The 18,418-nt window shown below is 38.1% G+C and overlaps 1 protein-coding gene across 13 annotated transcripts in view; it reads left to right on the top strand.

The window, feature by feature from the left end:
* Positions 1-18,418, top strand: part of LOC309439132 (epigen-like) — a 76,887-nt gene that overhangs the window by 15,037 nt on the left and 43,432 nt on the right. For all 13 annotated transcript variants that reach the window (XR_014183927.1, XR_014183928.1, XM_082051291.1 and 10 more), the window contains 4 exons: positions 308-460; positions 1,210-1,317; positions 7,056-7,148; positions 13,229-13,354. Coding sequence is in view for 11 of the 13 variants with exons in the window: in XM_082051291.1 (XP_081907417.1) it covers positions 308-460; positions 1,210-1,317; positions 7,056-7,148; positions 13,229-13,354 (480 nt within the window). In the remaining 2 variants the exon portion in view is untranslated. The remainder of the gene's footprint in view (positions 1-307; positions 461-1,209; positions 1,318-7,055; positions 7,149-13,228; positions 13,355-18,418) is intronic.

Here is an 18,418-nt window from a genome sequence, read left to right as displayed (position 1 = left end):
AAGTGACTCTGAAGTATCTTGTTTAAACATTTATTTTCATAGTTACTGAGTCATCATTCTCAGTTGAGTATCAGCTTCTCATATTTTTATTAAATCTGTTCTATTAGCAGTGTCACAAATGGAATAATTTAATTTTCAGTAGATGACTTAAGAAGTTGAAGTTGTAACTACTGCCTTTGAGAGAAGGGGTGTAGTGTATTCACAATGACAAATAATAATTATACTAGCTAGATGAAACTTGTATTTTTCTGATAGCATTGATAACTCCTGACAAGTGAGTGTAATTTGAAAGCAATGTGTTTCCTAGATCACATAGATGAGCGAACAGTTTGTAATGCTATCACACTTGAAAAGGATGTAGATGGATTTCATATTATGAATATTGGACGTCTGTGTCTTGATCAGCCTTCTATAATACCTGCCACTGCTTCTGCCGTGTGGGAAATTATAAAACGAACAGGTAAGAAATTAAACTTATTGAATCTCTTTTTATCATTGAAGATGAATGAAAGATAAAGTCTAGTGTGAGTTAAAAGGTCTAGGCTATATTAATACAATGGGCTTATTGAAGAAAAAACATTTAGAGGATTCATCTAAATAATGAGGAGATGCCAAATAGATGAGAATTTTTGCCAGTAGCACAACTATTAATTAAAGTGTAGACCATAGTCCATGTCCATTACTTGGTGAAACACTTTGGTAACTTATTTTCTGTATTTTAAAATGTTGCAAGGAGCTTTCTGTGATATTATTGACCTCCCAATTATTTATCAAATGGAAGACTTGAATGCATAAGTTATTGTGGGGGAAGAAATAAGAACAAAAATAAGAATGTTTAATTTGGTAGTAGAAGGGGAAAAGAATGTATGTATTCGGTAGCTGCTGTTTTAAAATTATAAGACCGATCTTATTGATAGACATAAGAGATGCCATTTCCCTCTATGGTCAGAGAGATGAAGTCTCTCCAAAGGGTGATTCAGATAACCTGAATGAGTTGCCAGTTCAGTTTCTCTAAGGTGAAGGGTGCAAGTTGTTTTGTGGATTCATCCCTCAAGTTCAGACTTACAGATTTTCAAGTTATGTTGGTGTCAGCAGTCCACAGCAGCAATTAATTATGTCTTGGGGACTGAGAAGAAGGGTTTAGATATATCAAAAGAGTGGAATACAGCATTTTGATAGTTGTGTTTTATTTGTTTGTTTTCCTATAAGGAATACAAACATTTGGAAAAAATGTTGTTGTAGCTGGAAGATCAAAGAATGTTGGAATGCCTATTTCAATGCTTTTACACACTGACGGAGAGCACGAAAGGCCTGGAGGTAAGTCTATGAATATTGTTTTAGTGTTGACATTTGTGAAATCACTGAAATAAAGCTAAGGATTCAGGTAAAAAGAGAAAGCTTTTATCTCTTCTGTGTTATTTGCAACCAGAGCAAGGAAATAAATTTGCTGATATATTTACTGATATATTCTTAGGTGAGCAAGGCAGTTTCTGGACTCGACTTACTCTGGTGTTATGTCATCATTTTGTCTTCCATTTGAAACAGCTACTGTTTAAATATGGTTAACAGTGAATGCTGAGGTCAATACCTGACTGTGTGACCTTGAAGTGTTGTGGAAGTTCATGTGATGTTTATGCAAAGTAATATACCTGTATGCCTTAACCTCATCTTTATGAAATATTAATGTCAAGTTTTTCATACACACACGTGTGCTCACACACCACATATATGTGTGTATATATATACACACAAATATTTTAAAAAAAATGACATGATACCTGTGTTGTGGTGTGTTAGTTAGGTGATGATTATGAAAATATTGAAATGGCCAACAAATGGCTCTGTGATATTACATGTTGGCCTGGGAGATTTTTCTGCACTGCAGTTTATATTGCCCTGGAAATTCGGGGTTGTAATGGAAATATTTTAAACTAATTACAGAAGCATGTGTGTGCTGCTATAATTGTGTTGTAGAAAGGAAAACAAATTTAAATAGAATACTGTCCTTTTGCAACTTCATTTTGATGTTAGAAACTGCCAAAGTGGTATGTGCAAAGTGGTACATGGTTGTTTAATCCCTGGCATATTTAATAATGGAGTGAAATCAGTTATTAATACAATAAAACACTAAAAGCTGCTTACTAATCATGGAGTGGGTTTTTCCATTTAGCCTCTGTGGGAAACTTGCTATTTAAAAATTCTCTCAGTATTTGAATTGTAATTACCATCAATGCATAGTTCTAGTCTCATCCCCATTCCTATGAAAATTAGTAGCATTTTTGCCATTTGCTGCAAATATTGGGATTTATATATTCCTGGCAGTGCAGTTTGGTGAGCCAGCAATGGAGTTTGAAATAAGCTTTATACAATGCAGTTACGTTGAAAAATACTTGAATGTTTCTCAATTAAAAATTAGAAAACTTGATGACCTGTGATTCTCTCAGCAACTTGTTACAAAACCTAAAGTAGTTGCATGGAAATTTTCTAGCTGTAACTAAATGCTGGTTTGGAGCTTTCAGTTTTTCAGTTGGATCTGTGGCTCAGTTTTGTTCTCTTGTATTCTAGGTTTGTAGTTCTTATTTGGCTGGTAGTAGTGTTACTTGTTTTGAGGTCCTAGTCTGTGAATTTGTTAGCCTATGAATGAATTTTGTTCTGCTTCATGGTCATTTGCCTATGTTCTGATTTCTGACATAGTACACATAACTTGACTGGCAGCTCTGTTTACTGGCATAGTTATTGGTGCTATGTATGTCAGGTATCCTATAGGGGGACAGAAAGACATATGGATACTCCTGTGCTCACAACACTGGAATTGAGATGTAAAAGAGTTTACTCATTAAAATTATCTTGGCTTATTCTGAAGAAATTGATTTATTTTTAAAGTAGTCTGTCTTCTTTTCCAAGCTGCCAAGTAGTAGTGTACAGTACAAAGCAGCTGGCAGTGACAAAAGAAAGGAACTTATGTACTTCTTTCAAAATAAATGAGCATTAAGTATGTATTTGTCATGTACATGGTGATAAATCCTTTCATAGTTGGAGTAGTCTGATTTAGTTTTCATTTCTGACTCACGGATTGGGCTATCCTTGGAGATCTGGTTGGTCTTCTATAGTTAGCTTTCTCTTCTGCTTCTGCTCTGAGCAACAAGAGGGCAGCATTTACAGCACGTGGAAGGGAAGGCAGGTGTGACAGTAGTTTCAGCTTTACCCCAATGGTTATGAAAATGATGGAGAAGAAACTGAGGGCAGTTGAGATAAGCTGAGAGATACAGTGAAAGGGAATGCATAAATCTCATGTATAATAAGACCAAGGAGTTGGAACTAAAGGAGAAATTGGAACTGTGAACATAATAAAAATAATAGCTTAATCAAAATAATCCTTTTCACCTGTATTCTTAGCAGCTAATGGCAGGGCAAAATTTGTGCATTATGATCGGAGTCATCTGTCAGGGTACAAGATGAGGTAGCTTTAGCAAGTGTGTGAAGTTTCTAGATGAAGTGTATTTTGAAGTTGAAAATTGTGTCAGTATTGCTAATTTTACTTTTTACCAAATGAAGGCAGGCTTTCTTGTTAAGTGAATGTTTAGAACACTTTAAACCTCTTAATGCAAATGAAGTGGAAAGTTTTTTTTATTTTAATCCCGGGGGGTGAGGACCAGACAAGACCTACAGTTAAGTGCTGAAAAAGAGCTTTCTCAGGTTATTGGTCAGGATAGGGTTTTATCAATTGGACTGTTTTAATTAAATTATTTTTCTTGAGAAGTGATGCAAGATCTGTGTGATCCTTTTTTTTTTTTTTTTTTTTTTTTTTTTCCCTCCACTCTGTTTGGTAGGTTTTAGTTGTTGATTTTTTACACTTAATAAACAAAACTGAAAAGCTGGACTCTTTATTAATCTGGTATTTTATATGTAGAAACTGTAATGTCCTGCAGGTGGCAATATCTGATCAGATAGGAAAACCATCTGAGCCCTTACAAAACAGGTCAAGAAACTGTATCTGTTTTATAAGGTAGTGAATTGACTCATCAGTGTCATGCAGACTCTTAATTGCTAGATATCTTCCTCTGCCTTCGTTCAGCAGAAGTAGCAGTGTAAAAATAGTTGTTTATTTTCTGTTTTGGCATTATTGCAAATAAATGGAAAACTTACTCTTTCTGGGGTGTCTGTAAGCTTCTGGACTGCTATCCTGAAGGCAGGGACGTTTGTTTTGCCTTTTTTTTTTTTTCTGTAGTGAGAGGAATTCCTTGGTTTCAGGTACTGATGACAGACGCGTTTTGCACTAAAATCATGATGGGAAAATAACACTGATTTTATTTCTAGGGCAGTGTGAGTATTTGTAACTTGGGATTTAATCCATTGGGTTTCCTCTCAGAATAAGAGGTCAAAAGAATGTCGTGTATATATTTTTGGAAGCAATGATTGTGTTTTGGGTAGATATCCTTCATTTGCTTAAAACAGGTACCAGAAGAGTTCTTAATATGTTTGTAGAATGAGGCCTCCAAAGAGGGGAAAACTCTGACCATCTGTAGAACCTCTATGCTGCTCACTCAGAAGAGAGTGTATGTGGCCTATGTGCAAACAAATGAACAGCTGGAGAGATGTTGCTTTAGATGAGTAAAATAAGGAGTATCGATTAATAATTCTTGGGTCCTGTTCCAATTCTTTTGTTTGTGTGAGTTGTTATTTCTTGATCCCAGAGATAGTAAAGGAAGAAAGCTGAAGGAATATCAACATGCAAGCTTTATGTACTGGCTGGGATGTTGCTGTCACAGGAACAGTTACAGCTGTCTAAGCTCTTGATGCACTCAAATTCATGGGAACTTACAGAAAGTTGGTGAGAGACTTCTCACTTCTGGCAGTTTGCCTTATGTCATGGAATTGCTGATGCATATCTGTACTTCTATTCGCATTTTCTGAGAATGTCTTCATCTGCATCTCTTTGAGGAGGTGTTATGCATTGTACAGACTGAAGGAGGAGAGGTGGTGGTTGAAGGAGAAGAGAGATCAAAGATCATAGAATAGTTTGGGTTGGAAGGGACCTTCAAAGCTTATCTAGTCCAACCCCCCTGCAATGAGTAGGGACATCTTCAACCAGATCAGGTTGCTCAGAGCCCCGTCCAATCTGGCCTTGAATGTTTCCAGGGATGGGGCATCTACCACCTCTCTTGGAAACCTGGGCCAGTGTTTTATTACCCTCATTGTAAAAAATTTCTTCCTCATTTCTAGCCTGAATCTCCCCTCTTTTAGTTTAAAACCATTACCCCTTGTCCTATCGCAGCAGGTCCATGAGGGGAAAGAGCAGAGCAGTCAGAGCACAGACAGATTGAAGATGAGATGCTCGAGGAAGAGAGTTAATGAAGTGAGAGGCACAGATTAGATCATTCCAGAGGAAGCAATGCCATAGTAACATCTGAGATGGTAATTACTTCTAGTTTAATGCTTAATGATGTGGCTTAGGACTCTATGATAAGTGGAGTGTGGAGATGAGGGGATGTAACATCTGAACACTGTGCAGTACAAATAGTTGACAAGGGAGAGTGTTAGGAGGAACCTCCTTTGATAACTGTTGTCTTTGTTCTTTTCTTGGGCAGTCCTTGAGGGATCACCATGATTGCTGTTGGATACAGCATGAAACTTCAATCTGTATTCCTGTGACAATTCATTTTGTGTGTAGTGGTCCCTCCTCAGTATCTCCACCAAACAGCACAAGGTTTTTCATGTGTTCCAAGGAGGATTTATTTATAGTTTCTTGCCAAGCAGCACGGATACGTGCAGGAGCAGGTCTCAGATCTTTTGAGTTTGCCCAAAAGGATGTGGGCTTCTGTTTGTGATAACTTCAAACACTTGCTACTCTGCTGTAAAGTAAGGGTTCAGCAGTTTTTGTTGTATCAGGAGATACAAGAGATGGTAGGACACCTCTAAAAATCTGAACTCCTTTTTGTCCAGTTTTTTCCATTCCTGTTGTTGTGTTTGAACTGCATAAAATGATGAGTTGGAATGCTTTGAGCATGTGGAAAAATATATGCATTGGATGTATTAATTCCTTAAGTGGTTATGATGATAAACCTTCTCAGATCTATCCAGTTGGAATTTTGTAAATACTGATGCTGCTGTTCCTCATGTATGTTCCAAGAATGCATCTCCTTGATGAAATCTGTTTGTGTTCCACTCAAGAGGGATTTTGCCGTGTGACCCATGCAATTATTGGTCAACTGGTTTTCTAAGCAAAGACCCTTGGCCCAGGGGTGTCCTTATTGTCACAGCTGCTAGATTCGTTCCCTGTGCAACCAGGCCCTACAAAGAGAAGAGCATCTGTTGTCATCTGTTTTTGCTGGACAAGTTATCAGCCATGTTAATCTTTGAGAGGAGGAGTATCAGTAAGAAACAGCGCTACTTCACTGAACTTGAATTACCATTTATTCCTTAAGCACTCAATCTGTCAAAAGCAGATGCCGAAGACTAAACTTTCACTCGAGGGAAATGCTGTTATGAATTCAAGTCATGGGTACAGGGAAATGCTGTTATGAATTCAAGTCACGGGTACAGGGAATACGGTGATCTGCCTTCCTGTCTATACAACAGAATGTCAAAGGAAGCATCTAAGGAGCTTCAGGACAGATGAATGACAAATGTGGTTGAAGACAGAGGTCTGAACATAGTGATCTTTTACTACAAGCTTTAGTTTGTGACAAACAACTGAGTTTTATGTTTTATGGTACACTATATAAATCATGCTTAATAAGGTAGACACCACGTTCCATGCTGGGCTTCCTCTGTGTAATTCTGCTAAGTGTAATGAACCTGATGAAGGAGTAAGTTAGTCTACAGTGTATGAATCAATTCTGTGAGATTTTTTAAGATTAAATGTCTCGTCATGTGTGTGAAAAGCAAGTGTTATGAGCATTCTGCCTGTGCTGAAATAAATGATGTATTCCACGAGAAATCTGGTATCATCTGTACTATTGTTAATGTACAGGAGTCATTCATTTGTACCTGAAAGTTAATGCTATACATGCGTTTTTTGTGTGATAATTAAGTGATCATCTCTTTTGTTTCAGGTGATGCTACAGTGACCATTACTCACAGATACACGCCAAAAGAGCAACTCAAGATCCATACACAGCTTGCTGACATTGTAATAGTAGCTGCAGGTAATGCTAGTTGTTGTTCATATTTCAATCACAAAATTAAAAATCTAAAAAATGAACTTTGCCATCTGTGTTGGTGGCACTGCTGACTGTTTCACGTTTCGCCAAATAATTGCTGCTTATGCTTGCAGAGGTTGTTGCAGTAAGTAGGATTTCTTGTTGTAAGAGGGGCAAGTGATTTGGCTCTTTGTTCTTGCTCTTCACATTTGCAGACGCAAACTGTTTCTCATCACATGTGACACCTTTCCCTTAGGGAGACTTCAGAATGAACTCAAGATTGGAAACCAGTCAGTGCATAGTTTATACATGTATAATTATGTAAATTAAAACATTATTTGTGCAGTGCAAAAATCATGACTTATTTACATTTTTACAGGAGGGTTTCTGTAAATTAGCTGGAGGCTGCGTTCTTAAAACAATGGTATAATTCCCTTGCTGTTAGAATTAAGGGCAGCCTTGCCAAACTAACTGGTAGTTTTGGTAACATATGTTATTAATATCGGATTTTTTTTTCTTTTATGATTATCATAAAATGCGGAAGAGAGAATGATAATTGCCTAGATGAAGGGATCTGAAAGATCAGCGTCTATATTCTTAAAACTATGTAGAGTGAAATATTTGCAGTTTGACTAGTCTTGGACAAAGAAACAAGCAGAGCTCTGAGCGACCTCTGTTTTTTTCTTTACAGGTATTATAAATAGAAATATTAGTTAATAAAAAAAATAACCCACCTTGGTAAAATTCTGCATCCCTTTGCAGCTCAGGATACCCTCCTTCTCTTGTATCATTTTGGAGGACTAAAAATGGATTATGTCTTTCCTCTTTGTCTTTCCTCTTTTTTCCTCCCTTCCTCTCTTATCATAATCCTCAAGACCCAAGTCTTGCTTGCTGATTTTGTGTCTGAAGACAGATGTGTGCCTGTCTAAAGCTCATAATTTTCTGTTGAAGTGACATGTCCTTGGCTTCAGGGCTTAACTGTACTATCTCTTTCTCATGCCAGGTCAGGAACAAGAAACAGCTTATTTCTTCCATATGTGATTGCTAAACTATGGGCCTGACCAGAATTCACACATTGTGAATGAAAAGTAAAAATGTGTGTGTTCATTGGAAATAAACTTGAAACTTTTTATCCAAATTCACTGCTTCAAGTTTAAACATTGCTTCTGATTTTTGTGCTAAAAATAGTTTGCCGTCATTTATGCTTGTAGTTAAACAGTTTAGTAGCATCCCAGCTGTGTAAGTTCTTTACATTATTTTCCTCATGTCATTCATAACAGGAGCATGATACAACACTCATTACACAACGCAAGATACACTTAGAATGATGAAAAAACCTAGGGCTAGATTGTGCAAACAGTATGCAGCCCTGCCTCTGGATGCTCTGGGAAAGATTGCACTTCAAAAAAAGGTGGAATCCCTCCAAGTTCCCCTTGACCTGTTCAGCGAGTGTTGCAAAGAAAATAACTTCTACCCTGCCTGGTAGAAACAGCTGCTGCTATAGGCCACTGTGTGAGATGTGCAAATGGAAGATGGCTTTTTGTCTGCATATCAGAGCAAGATTTCTATTCTTGTTTTCCTCTTCCCATATAATGCTTTTAGAAGAGCCATTTGCATTCTTCCTCTGGGTTTGGTGGCCTGTTGCAATGAGTCTATTCATTCTGATGTAGTACTCCATCTCTTAGAAGTCTTGCAATTCATGGCTTTCGTAACCCTTCAAATCAGGTGCTTCTGTTTTTACTCTTGGGTTTGAGAAAACTCATCTTCATTTGTTGTCTGTCCTTCACCCTCAGCCTTGGGACCCTAGTTTTCCTGCTTACTGTGATTTTAACTATCCATGTAGTTTATTCCTTCCGTCTTGTTCCCCCCCAACTTCTTGCATCATAAGTTCTAACAATGCTGCTCTCGTCCAGCCTACCTAAAATTTGTCTCTTTGCTTCCAGGTGGAGTTTCCTAAACTCTTTCAATGCCATGCAGCTTTTGGATTTTTAGCCAAAGCATAGTGTTTCCTCCTAAGCACATTTGGCACTTCTCATTTCACTGTAGCCTTTCCTATCCTTGTCTGCTATCCATGTCTATACAGACATCCCACGGAGTCTGTTCTCTTTGTCATCAGCCCAGACCTGTAGTAGAAGACTAAGTGCAGCTTTACCTGTGGTGCTATTTTACAGGCCTTGTAGCTAAGCTGAAATTAGGTAGGGCTTTGTTTCTTCTTTAAATTGTGATTCACTGTTTTCTACAAAAATTACCAATGAAAGATTCTCACCCATATTCTTCAGTCAGTGCATTTTAGGAATAGCTGCTCTAATGCTTATCTCTTCCTACTTGGTATGTAAAGTAGGCTTAAGTAAATAGATCTGCCTACTTGGTTTGAGGGTTGGTTTATTTGTTGCTATTAGCTATTTGGCCTACTATCAAACCATTTTACGAAGAGTGTAACTGTGCAGCTTCCATTAATATGGTTCCATCCCTATCACACACAGATCATTTACTCCCATAAGACTGAGGCATTATCCAATTACCAGCCAGTTTGAAATTGATTGCATAAGAGTGTGATGTAGTAGTCGCAGCCAGATGTTATCAAATGGCATAAGAAAGAATTTGAGGTCCTGGGTTGCTCAACAGCAGAGTTTCAAGTTTATGTCTTATAGGGGATTGAAAAACAGAGAGCAAAGAAGGTTCCTGTATTGCTTGTATTTAAATGACTGGCTGTGATCCAGCACTTCAAATGAAGCAAAAGCCCTCGTATAGCAGCGCTTGTTTCTAATGAAACTATAGTTTCAAAACGTATTGATTTTATTCCTTTTCCATTTTTTTTTCTTCTCTCCACCCAACAGAAAGCTGCTTTGGTGGGGAGAGAGGAGCTTAGGCTCTTCCTTGGGAGATACTCTGTTACTAGGATGAACATTTCTCACAGAACATAGAACTGAGGGAATCACTCAAGAAGCAAAGTGAATTGTGATTTTTAAAGCTGGAATTTCCTATCACTCAGATTTGGAGGTTGCATAGTAGGAAAGAAATGTAGGAGATGGTTTAAAGTGGCTACAAGAAAAGATTGCTGCTGCAATTAAGGCCTGATAGGCTATTGCAGATGATGTGTAAGGACTTGATATTCTTGGCTGTCCAATAGCATGCAGGGACTTTAATTGCAGATATTGTTTTGCTTTCACATTCCAGGAGATACTTCATTTGTTGTGACTGTCCAGGAATGAATTTTCAGCTGTCTCGTCACATGTTGATGCTCCTGTTTTTAAAGCAATGCTAGTACATTTGTTCTAAGGTAGCCTTTCCTGTAACTAAAATTGCTCTTTGCCAAGAGGCATCCTTCTGAACTCCTGCTCTTGAAAGGGAGGTCTTTTCTGTGCATCAAGTGGAGCTGTTGGCATGCCATAGAAGTCTTACCTCTCACTTCAGCACATTGGGGGAGTCAGGTGAGCCTGAGCTCCTCAAAGTAAATGTGTGGTACCACCTGGAGTTTGAAATCCCATGTGGCAGTGATCTTTACAAACTGGAAAACATTTACTGTTCAGGACTACTGCCTTAGAAAATGGTGTTTTGCCATCCCTTTCAGTTGGACTCAGGTCAGATTTTATTTGTAATGGAGTTGTAATTTTTGTACTTAAGTTCTTTTAATACCTAAATAACTGTTTTGGTGTCTCTTGCTATGGATATAGATATCTCAACTGTGCTGACTGGAAATGTACAGCCATCGACTCACCTCTTAATCTGGAACTTGTAGTGACCTTTTAGGCTCTCTGGGTCCTGACTGAACATCTTGGTGATGAATACCAGGATTCTTATATTTAAATGTGATCAAGAAATACGGTGTGTATGAAAGAGCTGAGGCAGCTTGCTGCAGCTCTGTTTTAGCTGATGTTTCCTAATAGCAAAAAATAGTACTCCAGAATGCTATACAGATGTAACCCACTGGGAGATGATGAATGTGTGTAGTGCTGAGGCCAGGCCCTCTTTTGTCAAGCAGGGAGGTCTCCTCTTTTGATATAAATAGGACATGGAGTTTTGTAGCAGCTCCCCTGTGAAAGGTCGGTGTCACACACTTGAGTTACCAGTAAAACAGTTTCACTTGCTTATTAGCAGAGTGTGTTTATTCAACCAAAACCAATGCCGTTGTACATCTTGTGGTGGTTTGTTTTGTCTCTGTGTTTTGTTTGTTTGCTTTTTCTTCCTGTGCTAGTAGTAGAAACTAACATTAAAAAGCCTCAGCTGTATCTGATTCAGTCTCAGGCTGCCATCCTTCACCCTTAAATTTTGGTAAATGTGGTTGCCAAGTGTCAAAGGCTTCATAATCTAAGGAGTACAAGAGTCAGCAGTGTTTTCTGTATATCACTGAAATATGAATCTAGGAGATCTTCTCAGTTCTCCTTTGCTGTATCTAAATGGAAATAGTAGAATATCAGGGCAAGAATAATCTTTTGAAAGCCCATCTAGTCCATACTAGTGCACCAAAAGTAATATGTTGTGCACACAAGTACGTACTAGTTCAATCTGCTTTCTCAAATCTCTAGCGATGGAGACCACTTTATACTTCTTAGGCTACTTGTGCCAATGTTTTTCTCTTCTTGTGGTTAAAAAGTTCTGGACAGTGCAGCAAGGAAACAAACATGAGTCTCTTGTGTCACACTGATAATAGACATGGCAAAAAAAAAGCATAGTTCCTCTTCTTGTGCCAAAAGTTGTTTGTGTCCTTGAAGGCTGTCATGAGATCAACAAGGTTAATTGTTTGCAAAATTTCCTCATGATCCTAATTGTTCCTGGTGTTTTATAGAGTTGTGAACAAAAACATAAGTTAGGTCTGGCACCCACAGCAAAAGTAGGGTATCCCAACTGATGTCATATGTTGAAGAGATCAGGGCTTCTACGTGTGTCTAGCAGTAGCCTGACTGTGGCTGTTTGTGTTCAGTTGATCTAATCTCAAGTTATTTTTCTGAAGAATTACTGCCTGTTTGTTTCCTATCTTGCCTTTGTGAGGGGTAATTATTCATATGTAAATGTGGTGTCTTGCCTTCCTCCCGGTTGAATGTCAAATCATTTTTGATGTTTTGCTCCTTTTTGCAAGTGACATTTGAAATCTGAGCTAATCTGTTTAAAGTTCTTTCAGCTTTGTTATCTGCACCTTGTGCTACTACTGAATAACAAGTGCTCTCTACTATTGTGCTAGTGGCGTTATAAACAAACACTTGGCTGTTTTGGAATTCCTTCCATACATGCTTTCATTTTCGTAATATACCACTGGACCCTCCTACCCAGGTACAACTACCCAACCAGTACCTTTTTCTTGATTATGAGATCAGGTAGAAAAAGATTTACCTGAAAGGTAGTTACTTCTCTCCTGCAGTTTATGCTGATGCTGTTTATTATGTGCAAATCTAAGCTGGCTTTTTTTTTTTCTTGTTGTCTATCCATTATTTATGAATCACAGGAATCAAAAATAAGATTATGGGATAGATCGGATTCTCTCAAGTTAGCCATTTTATTTTTTGTAGCAGTGGTATTTAATGTAGTTCATGTTCATTGTTTAACTGCTCAAAATGTCATGCATCTAATAAGTATATGAGAAATCAGATAAGCCAAGAGTAGCACAAATACAATACAGATATTAAAAAAAGCAAAGATTAAAGAAAATGCTGCAGAAATAACATACACAGCTTACTTCAACAGTTGACAGAACTTCTGGATCAGCAGATCTCTGATAAGGCTAACCACTTCTTGAGGCTTGCAGAGCATCTTTATAGTCCAGGTTTCCTTTGGAAATGCTATGAAAGTGACTTATTGCCACAAAACAGCGAGTCCTTTCTTCCTTGGCATCATGTTGACTATGTTTGTGACTGCAGGTTTAGCTGAAAATATTTAGCCAAAATAAACAAATACCAGCTTTTTTTTCTTCTTCTTATAATTGTGAACTGTATGAAACAGATAAATAACTTTCTGTGTGTGATGTATCAAGAAAAATTGAAGTGGAATAATTATCTTCTTTCCCATATGCATGTGTACTCCTTCACATAATTTGAAACTGATGACCCAAAACTACCTGGCCATGTTAATCAAGTGTCTCTTTATGATTTCAGGTATCCCAAAGCTGATTACAGGTGATATGGTTAAAGAAGGTGCAGCTGTTATTGATGTAGGCATCAACTATATCCATAATACTCTTTCAGGAAAAACCAAATTAGTTGGGGATGTGGACTTTGAAGGTTAGTGAAATGTTCTTTATATGAACCTGTTGGATAATTATCTTGAAGTTTGTGGGATTCATTTATGATAAACACATGGGATAGTCAGTGTCTGAAATGAGATGACACTTGCAGGAATTATTTTAAATTTGTTTCCTTAAATAACAAAGCAAACAATATGTTTGTATATCTGCTCTTAAAAAAATGGTATGTTATTCAAGAGAGGAGGTGTTACTCCTAATTACACATACCAGTGACCTTTAAGAGATGCAGATGAGCTATTATGGCAGCATGGTGTCAAAAGATGCTTGTATGCAGGTTTCTTTAATCTTTGTGTTTCAGGACTAAGCAATAAAAACAGTTTCTGCTTTTTCACAAGAATAGGGTCTCCCACTGTTCGTAAACAATATTATACTGCAGCTTCTAAGCCTCCTTTTATGCTCTCACTCTAAATTTGTAGGTGCAAATATTAACTTGTGCTTCCGAAGTATTCTTTATGCTAAGGCTTAGTCTGAGTTCATCTTAAACTCCTGAAAATCTTGGTCCAGGCAAGCCTAACTGAGATAAAAATTAATGTTACATATTGATCTTTTTATGTTTAATGTGTTGCAGAGCAAGTTCACAATGTAACTTGATTAAATATCTCTGCTCTGGGGGAGTTCCAGACTGGAATAGCAGGATTGTTGCAGTGAAAAATTAAAGCTTATTGGTGGAGTTGATTGTGGGAAGCTTAGACAGCATTTACCCACATTATTAATGGTTCTCAACATTTCCTTATTTTGATAAGTATGAAAATCACACACATTTTTTTTTTTTTCACGGTTGCTAACATCTTGGCTGGCATAGTGTCTCAAAGCTTAATTATATTCAGAATATTTCTAGCTGTCTGTATCTATTTTTAATTACGTCAGTCCCTTAGTTTCTGCTTCTTTTACTCATACATGATACCTGTCTGTTAAAGTCAATGAAATTACCTGCATGAGTGCAGCTAAGTGATTCTCTCAGCATGCATTTGGAAACATATAACTGTATGTGTACAATGGAGTTCCAGCAGAAAAATACTCTTAGAGTTACAACCTGAACATTTTTGTTCTGTTATCCTGCTTATGTTATCACAAATAGAGGGTTATATTTTCTGTTTTCAGAACTGAAGTATATAACATTTTCAGGATTTTTTTGTTTGCTTTAGTGGGTTTGGGGAAATAAGCTGTAACTTTCAGAAACATTAAATTGTATAGTTTTTGTTCTTTAAGTGTGCAACCTTTTGAATGTAATATAGATGCAGATTCAATGGGAAGGCTGTGATTCAGAGTTTCAGCAATGCACTGTATGTGTCTTGTCATGTCTGCTGTGGGTTGTGCTTGGGATTTTACCTGGGGGGAGGGAAGATCCAAAAAAGAGGGAGGAACTTCAACTTGGATGATGCCACTACAGTTGCAAGTAGCATTTCATTGTGCGTTGCCAAAGGGCAATTGTTGTTGGTTCATTGGTATCGGTGAAAGTTTCGCTAAATCTCTAACAAAAATAGAAAACATCCTGGTGTATACAATTCTGAATACTAAAAAGTAAAACACCCTTGCCAAGTATTTGATTTGGCAGTTAGGAAATGGAATAAGCTAGTGTATTCATGTAGCAAATAATTTCATCCTTTTTCTCTGATTCCTTGACCTAATTTATATTTAAGCCTGAGCAAAAATATCTTTTGCAGGTTAAGGCCAGATACATAAGTGGCTGGTGTGACATACAGCATCTATTTAACATCGTGTAGCCCACCAGTATCTCTTGTCTTTTCATCCCCTTCCTTAAGTAGAGAAATGTGGTGGGGAGAGCAGAGATTTAACTGGGCAATCGGAGGTTAAATTTGTTTTACTTGAAATAGGTGGAAATGACTGCCTGGACCAGGTTATCTGACTGAACAACTTGGATAGTGCATATAAAGTTTAATAGATAGTTGAAACTGTTTTGAGTTGTCACATCCTAGCAATATTTGGATGCCATCCTCTAATCTCTAGGAGATATGTTAGGCACCGAAGTTTAATTTTATCTCTTTAACAGAAAAAGGATATAATTGCAACTTTATGTTGTTCTTATTAAATTCCATGTAAGAAATGTCTGGAGATGAAAAATCCTATCACAGGCCAAGAGGAATTTGATAGCTGCTCAAAATTAGTTTTAAAGTTTTGAAATCTGTTCTAAAATGTGCATTTGAGTCATGTCCACTTCTGCTGTGAGCAGCAGAGTTGTATGCAGTCACCTGCAGCCAGAGACTTTGCCTATGACTGTGCTTCTTGCTGACCATTGCTATATCGTGGTGTACATGGATACATGTTCTCAAGCCACTGAACACACTTTGGCTGTCCTTTAAACTCCTCTAGATGAGGAGGAGCAACAAGATTGTTTAGTTTACTTAGAAAAAATTCAACAGTATCAGACCCATGTGTATCAGTATTACAGCTGCTATAATGGTTGGCCTGGTAGTGATGGCATTGAGGTACTGTTGTGGTTGTTAGGCTTAACTGTTTATTTTGACCAAAAATCCCAGGCTGTGTTGTGGAATGCCTTTAAACAATATTTGTGACTTCCCCTACCTCCATATGCTCTCTTTGTTTTGACACTCCGTTTAAAAAAAAAAAAAAAAAATGTTGTTTAGAATAGTTTTGTGTGCAGTTCCAAGGTAGCTAAAAGAACAAGACAGGAAAACACTGTGCATGCGGAGGTCAGCTGCAAAGCACTGCAGTATCTAGCCCTGATATTGCTAGGGTATCTTAGACTGCCTGTGCATCTCTCCATATATAACCAGCACAATACATTCAGTGTGTCCTTATTTATGTTAAGAATTTGCCAAAATAAGTGGTCTGGGGAGGAAGTGTTTTGTAACTTCTGGGAGCCACAAGAGGGAGAGTGAAGTGGCAGGAAGGAGGAGAAACAGTGGCATCCTTAGGTTATTGCCAGTGTTATTAGTTACTTTTGGGCAGTGAATTTCAGTCGCAGAAAGGGAGACATGTTTCTGCGAAGAGGGTAATACATGTGTGGGTGTACTTGGCCCTGTTTTATATGGCTTTTGTTGCCACAGCAAAAATGCTAAGGGGGAGGAGGGCTACAAGAACCAGGAACATGAAATAAAGCAATAACTTACATAGAGCATTTAACTGGAACGGCTTTTTTGGGTGGAGCACCATTTCCAGGAGTGACTGGTAGAGCAGGGTAGTAACATGCCAATGTAGGAGCTAACCTTTGTTACAGAGCTCCTTGTTACAAGCTGCTTGTCTCTATGCTGCTCCTGCCTTGCTACCTGGCATGCAGCAGTGGCAGTTTCCAGGAGCACAGCATTCAGAGATCCTTCCTGAGCTGCAAACCAAAATCCAACTCAAAGGTTTTCATCAGTGTGCTGGCAAAGTGGGCTAATGTCACCCATGGGTATTCCTTCTAGTAGATGACTGGGATTGGCTTTTTCAAAGGCTCCTGGGTCCATTTGTCATGGAGTTTAATAATAAAATGAGGAAGGAGCTTCGGTACTTGAATTGCTACTGCAATTTTGGTAGCTCATGAGAAGGGGATGTTAGTTCTGAAGAATTATGTCATGCTGTTTATGGGATTTGCAGGTGTTCCTCATGTAGGACAAAAATGCCGAAAGTTACTAGTACTAACTGAAAATGAACTGGAAGGGCCCATGAAACCAAAGTGTACAGAACTGGAGTGGGATTTGATTAAAATGCTTCCTGTATTTTTATATGAATCCTCCCATATCTTTGACAAGCAGGTGGTAATGCTGTTTTTTGAGTGTTCATTGGGTGCATATATAGAAAATAAATTATTCGTAGGTGATACAGTTTCAATATCAGTGAAGGGGTTTATAAATGGGAATTTTCATGACTCATCTGTGTTCTGTGCAGCCTAGACAATGCAAAAGAGATTCTGGAACATGGGTGCCACCAGGAGCCAGGGAGAGTTTCCCAATACTGAACAGCAGAAGAGAGTTCCTCACCAAATGATTGATACAGGGAGGGATGATGGGTGTATATTATGATTTTCCTTTGAATGAGGGACAGTTGGATGGAGTTGAAGGCAGGAAAATCAGGGAAATGGTATGTCGAATACCACAGAGGTGGAGAATGGAGATTAATATATCACTTCTGGGTAGACCAAGTGTACCCAGAATAATTGATTTAATGAAAAGCAGGTAAATGTATCCTTTTCACATCAGATACAGGACTAATGACTACAAAGTAATCAAAAAAGTTGACAAGTTTCTTGAAATTTGTTCACGTAGTTTGAAAGATTTACCTCAGTAATCTTTTAATTCAGTTTCTTAATGGAAATGGTGGTCCTACAGTTGTACCTTAGCAACATTTTACAGGATACAGAAATGTTTAACCCAGGCTTCATGAAAGCCATCACTTCCAGTGGTTGTTTGCTGCTGCTTTGTGTTCATTGTGTTACCTTCCAGGCTGTAGGCTTCTTTTCAGATTATTGAATCCTTTCCGAAGTCTCTCTCTGGACAGCTTATCCAAACAGCGGTCATGAAAATAGAACATGCGTGTTCCAGCTGCTTTTGCTATAGCTTTGTTAGTGAATTTCTAAGTTGATTTTGAAGTCCTGGCATTCATTTTGCATTCTATAGAAGTCTGTGTAATGTTGTCACCATATTGCTACCCTGCAAAAATCAGGGGGAGCATTGCCTGTTGTTATGCTCCATTAGTGCAAGAAATACACCAGAATGTTGGCATTAGTCTGGGACTGTCAGAAGGCCAGTCTGACTGGTGCTAACTGGTGGCAGAAAGCTGCTGGATTGCCAAGTCTAGTACTTGAAGAGTACTAGAAGAGTATGTTGTGAAGGGGTCTCAGTAAGGTATCTTTGGTATCTTGAATATCTGCTGCTTCTGCTTATTACCCCACAGCTACAGTGATACCCTGTCCACCTGTCTGTACTAAGTAACTGAATGCAAAGAAACTGTTGTGCGTAGTTTTATGATGGAATTCTCTGCCTGGGATGCCCCTGTTGCTTGGCTTTCATAGGTACTGGAAGGGAAAGATGTGTACATTGTGAGAATTACAGTACTGGGCAGTAATTCCTTGGTTTTCCTT

Source organism: Streptopelia decaocto (assembly GCF_964273445.1).
Source record: "Streptopelia decaocto genome assembly, chromosome: 4".
NCBI lineage: Eukaryota > Metazoa > Chordata > Aves > Columbiformes > Columbidae > Streptopelia > Streptopelia decaocto.
Note: the sequence above shows the minus strand (reverse complement) of the source record. Positions and strands in the feature narration are given on the sequence as shown.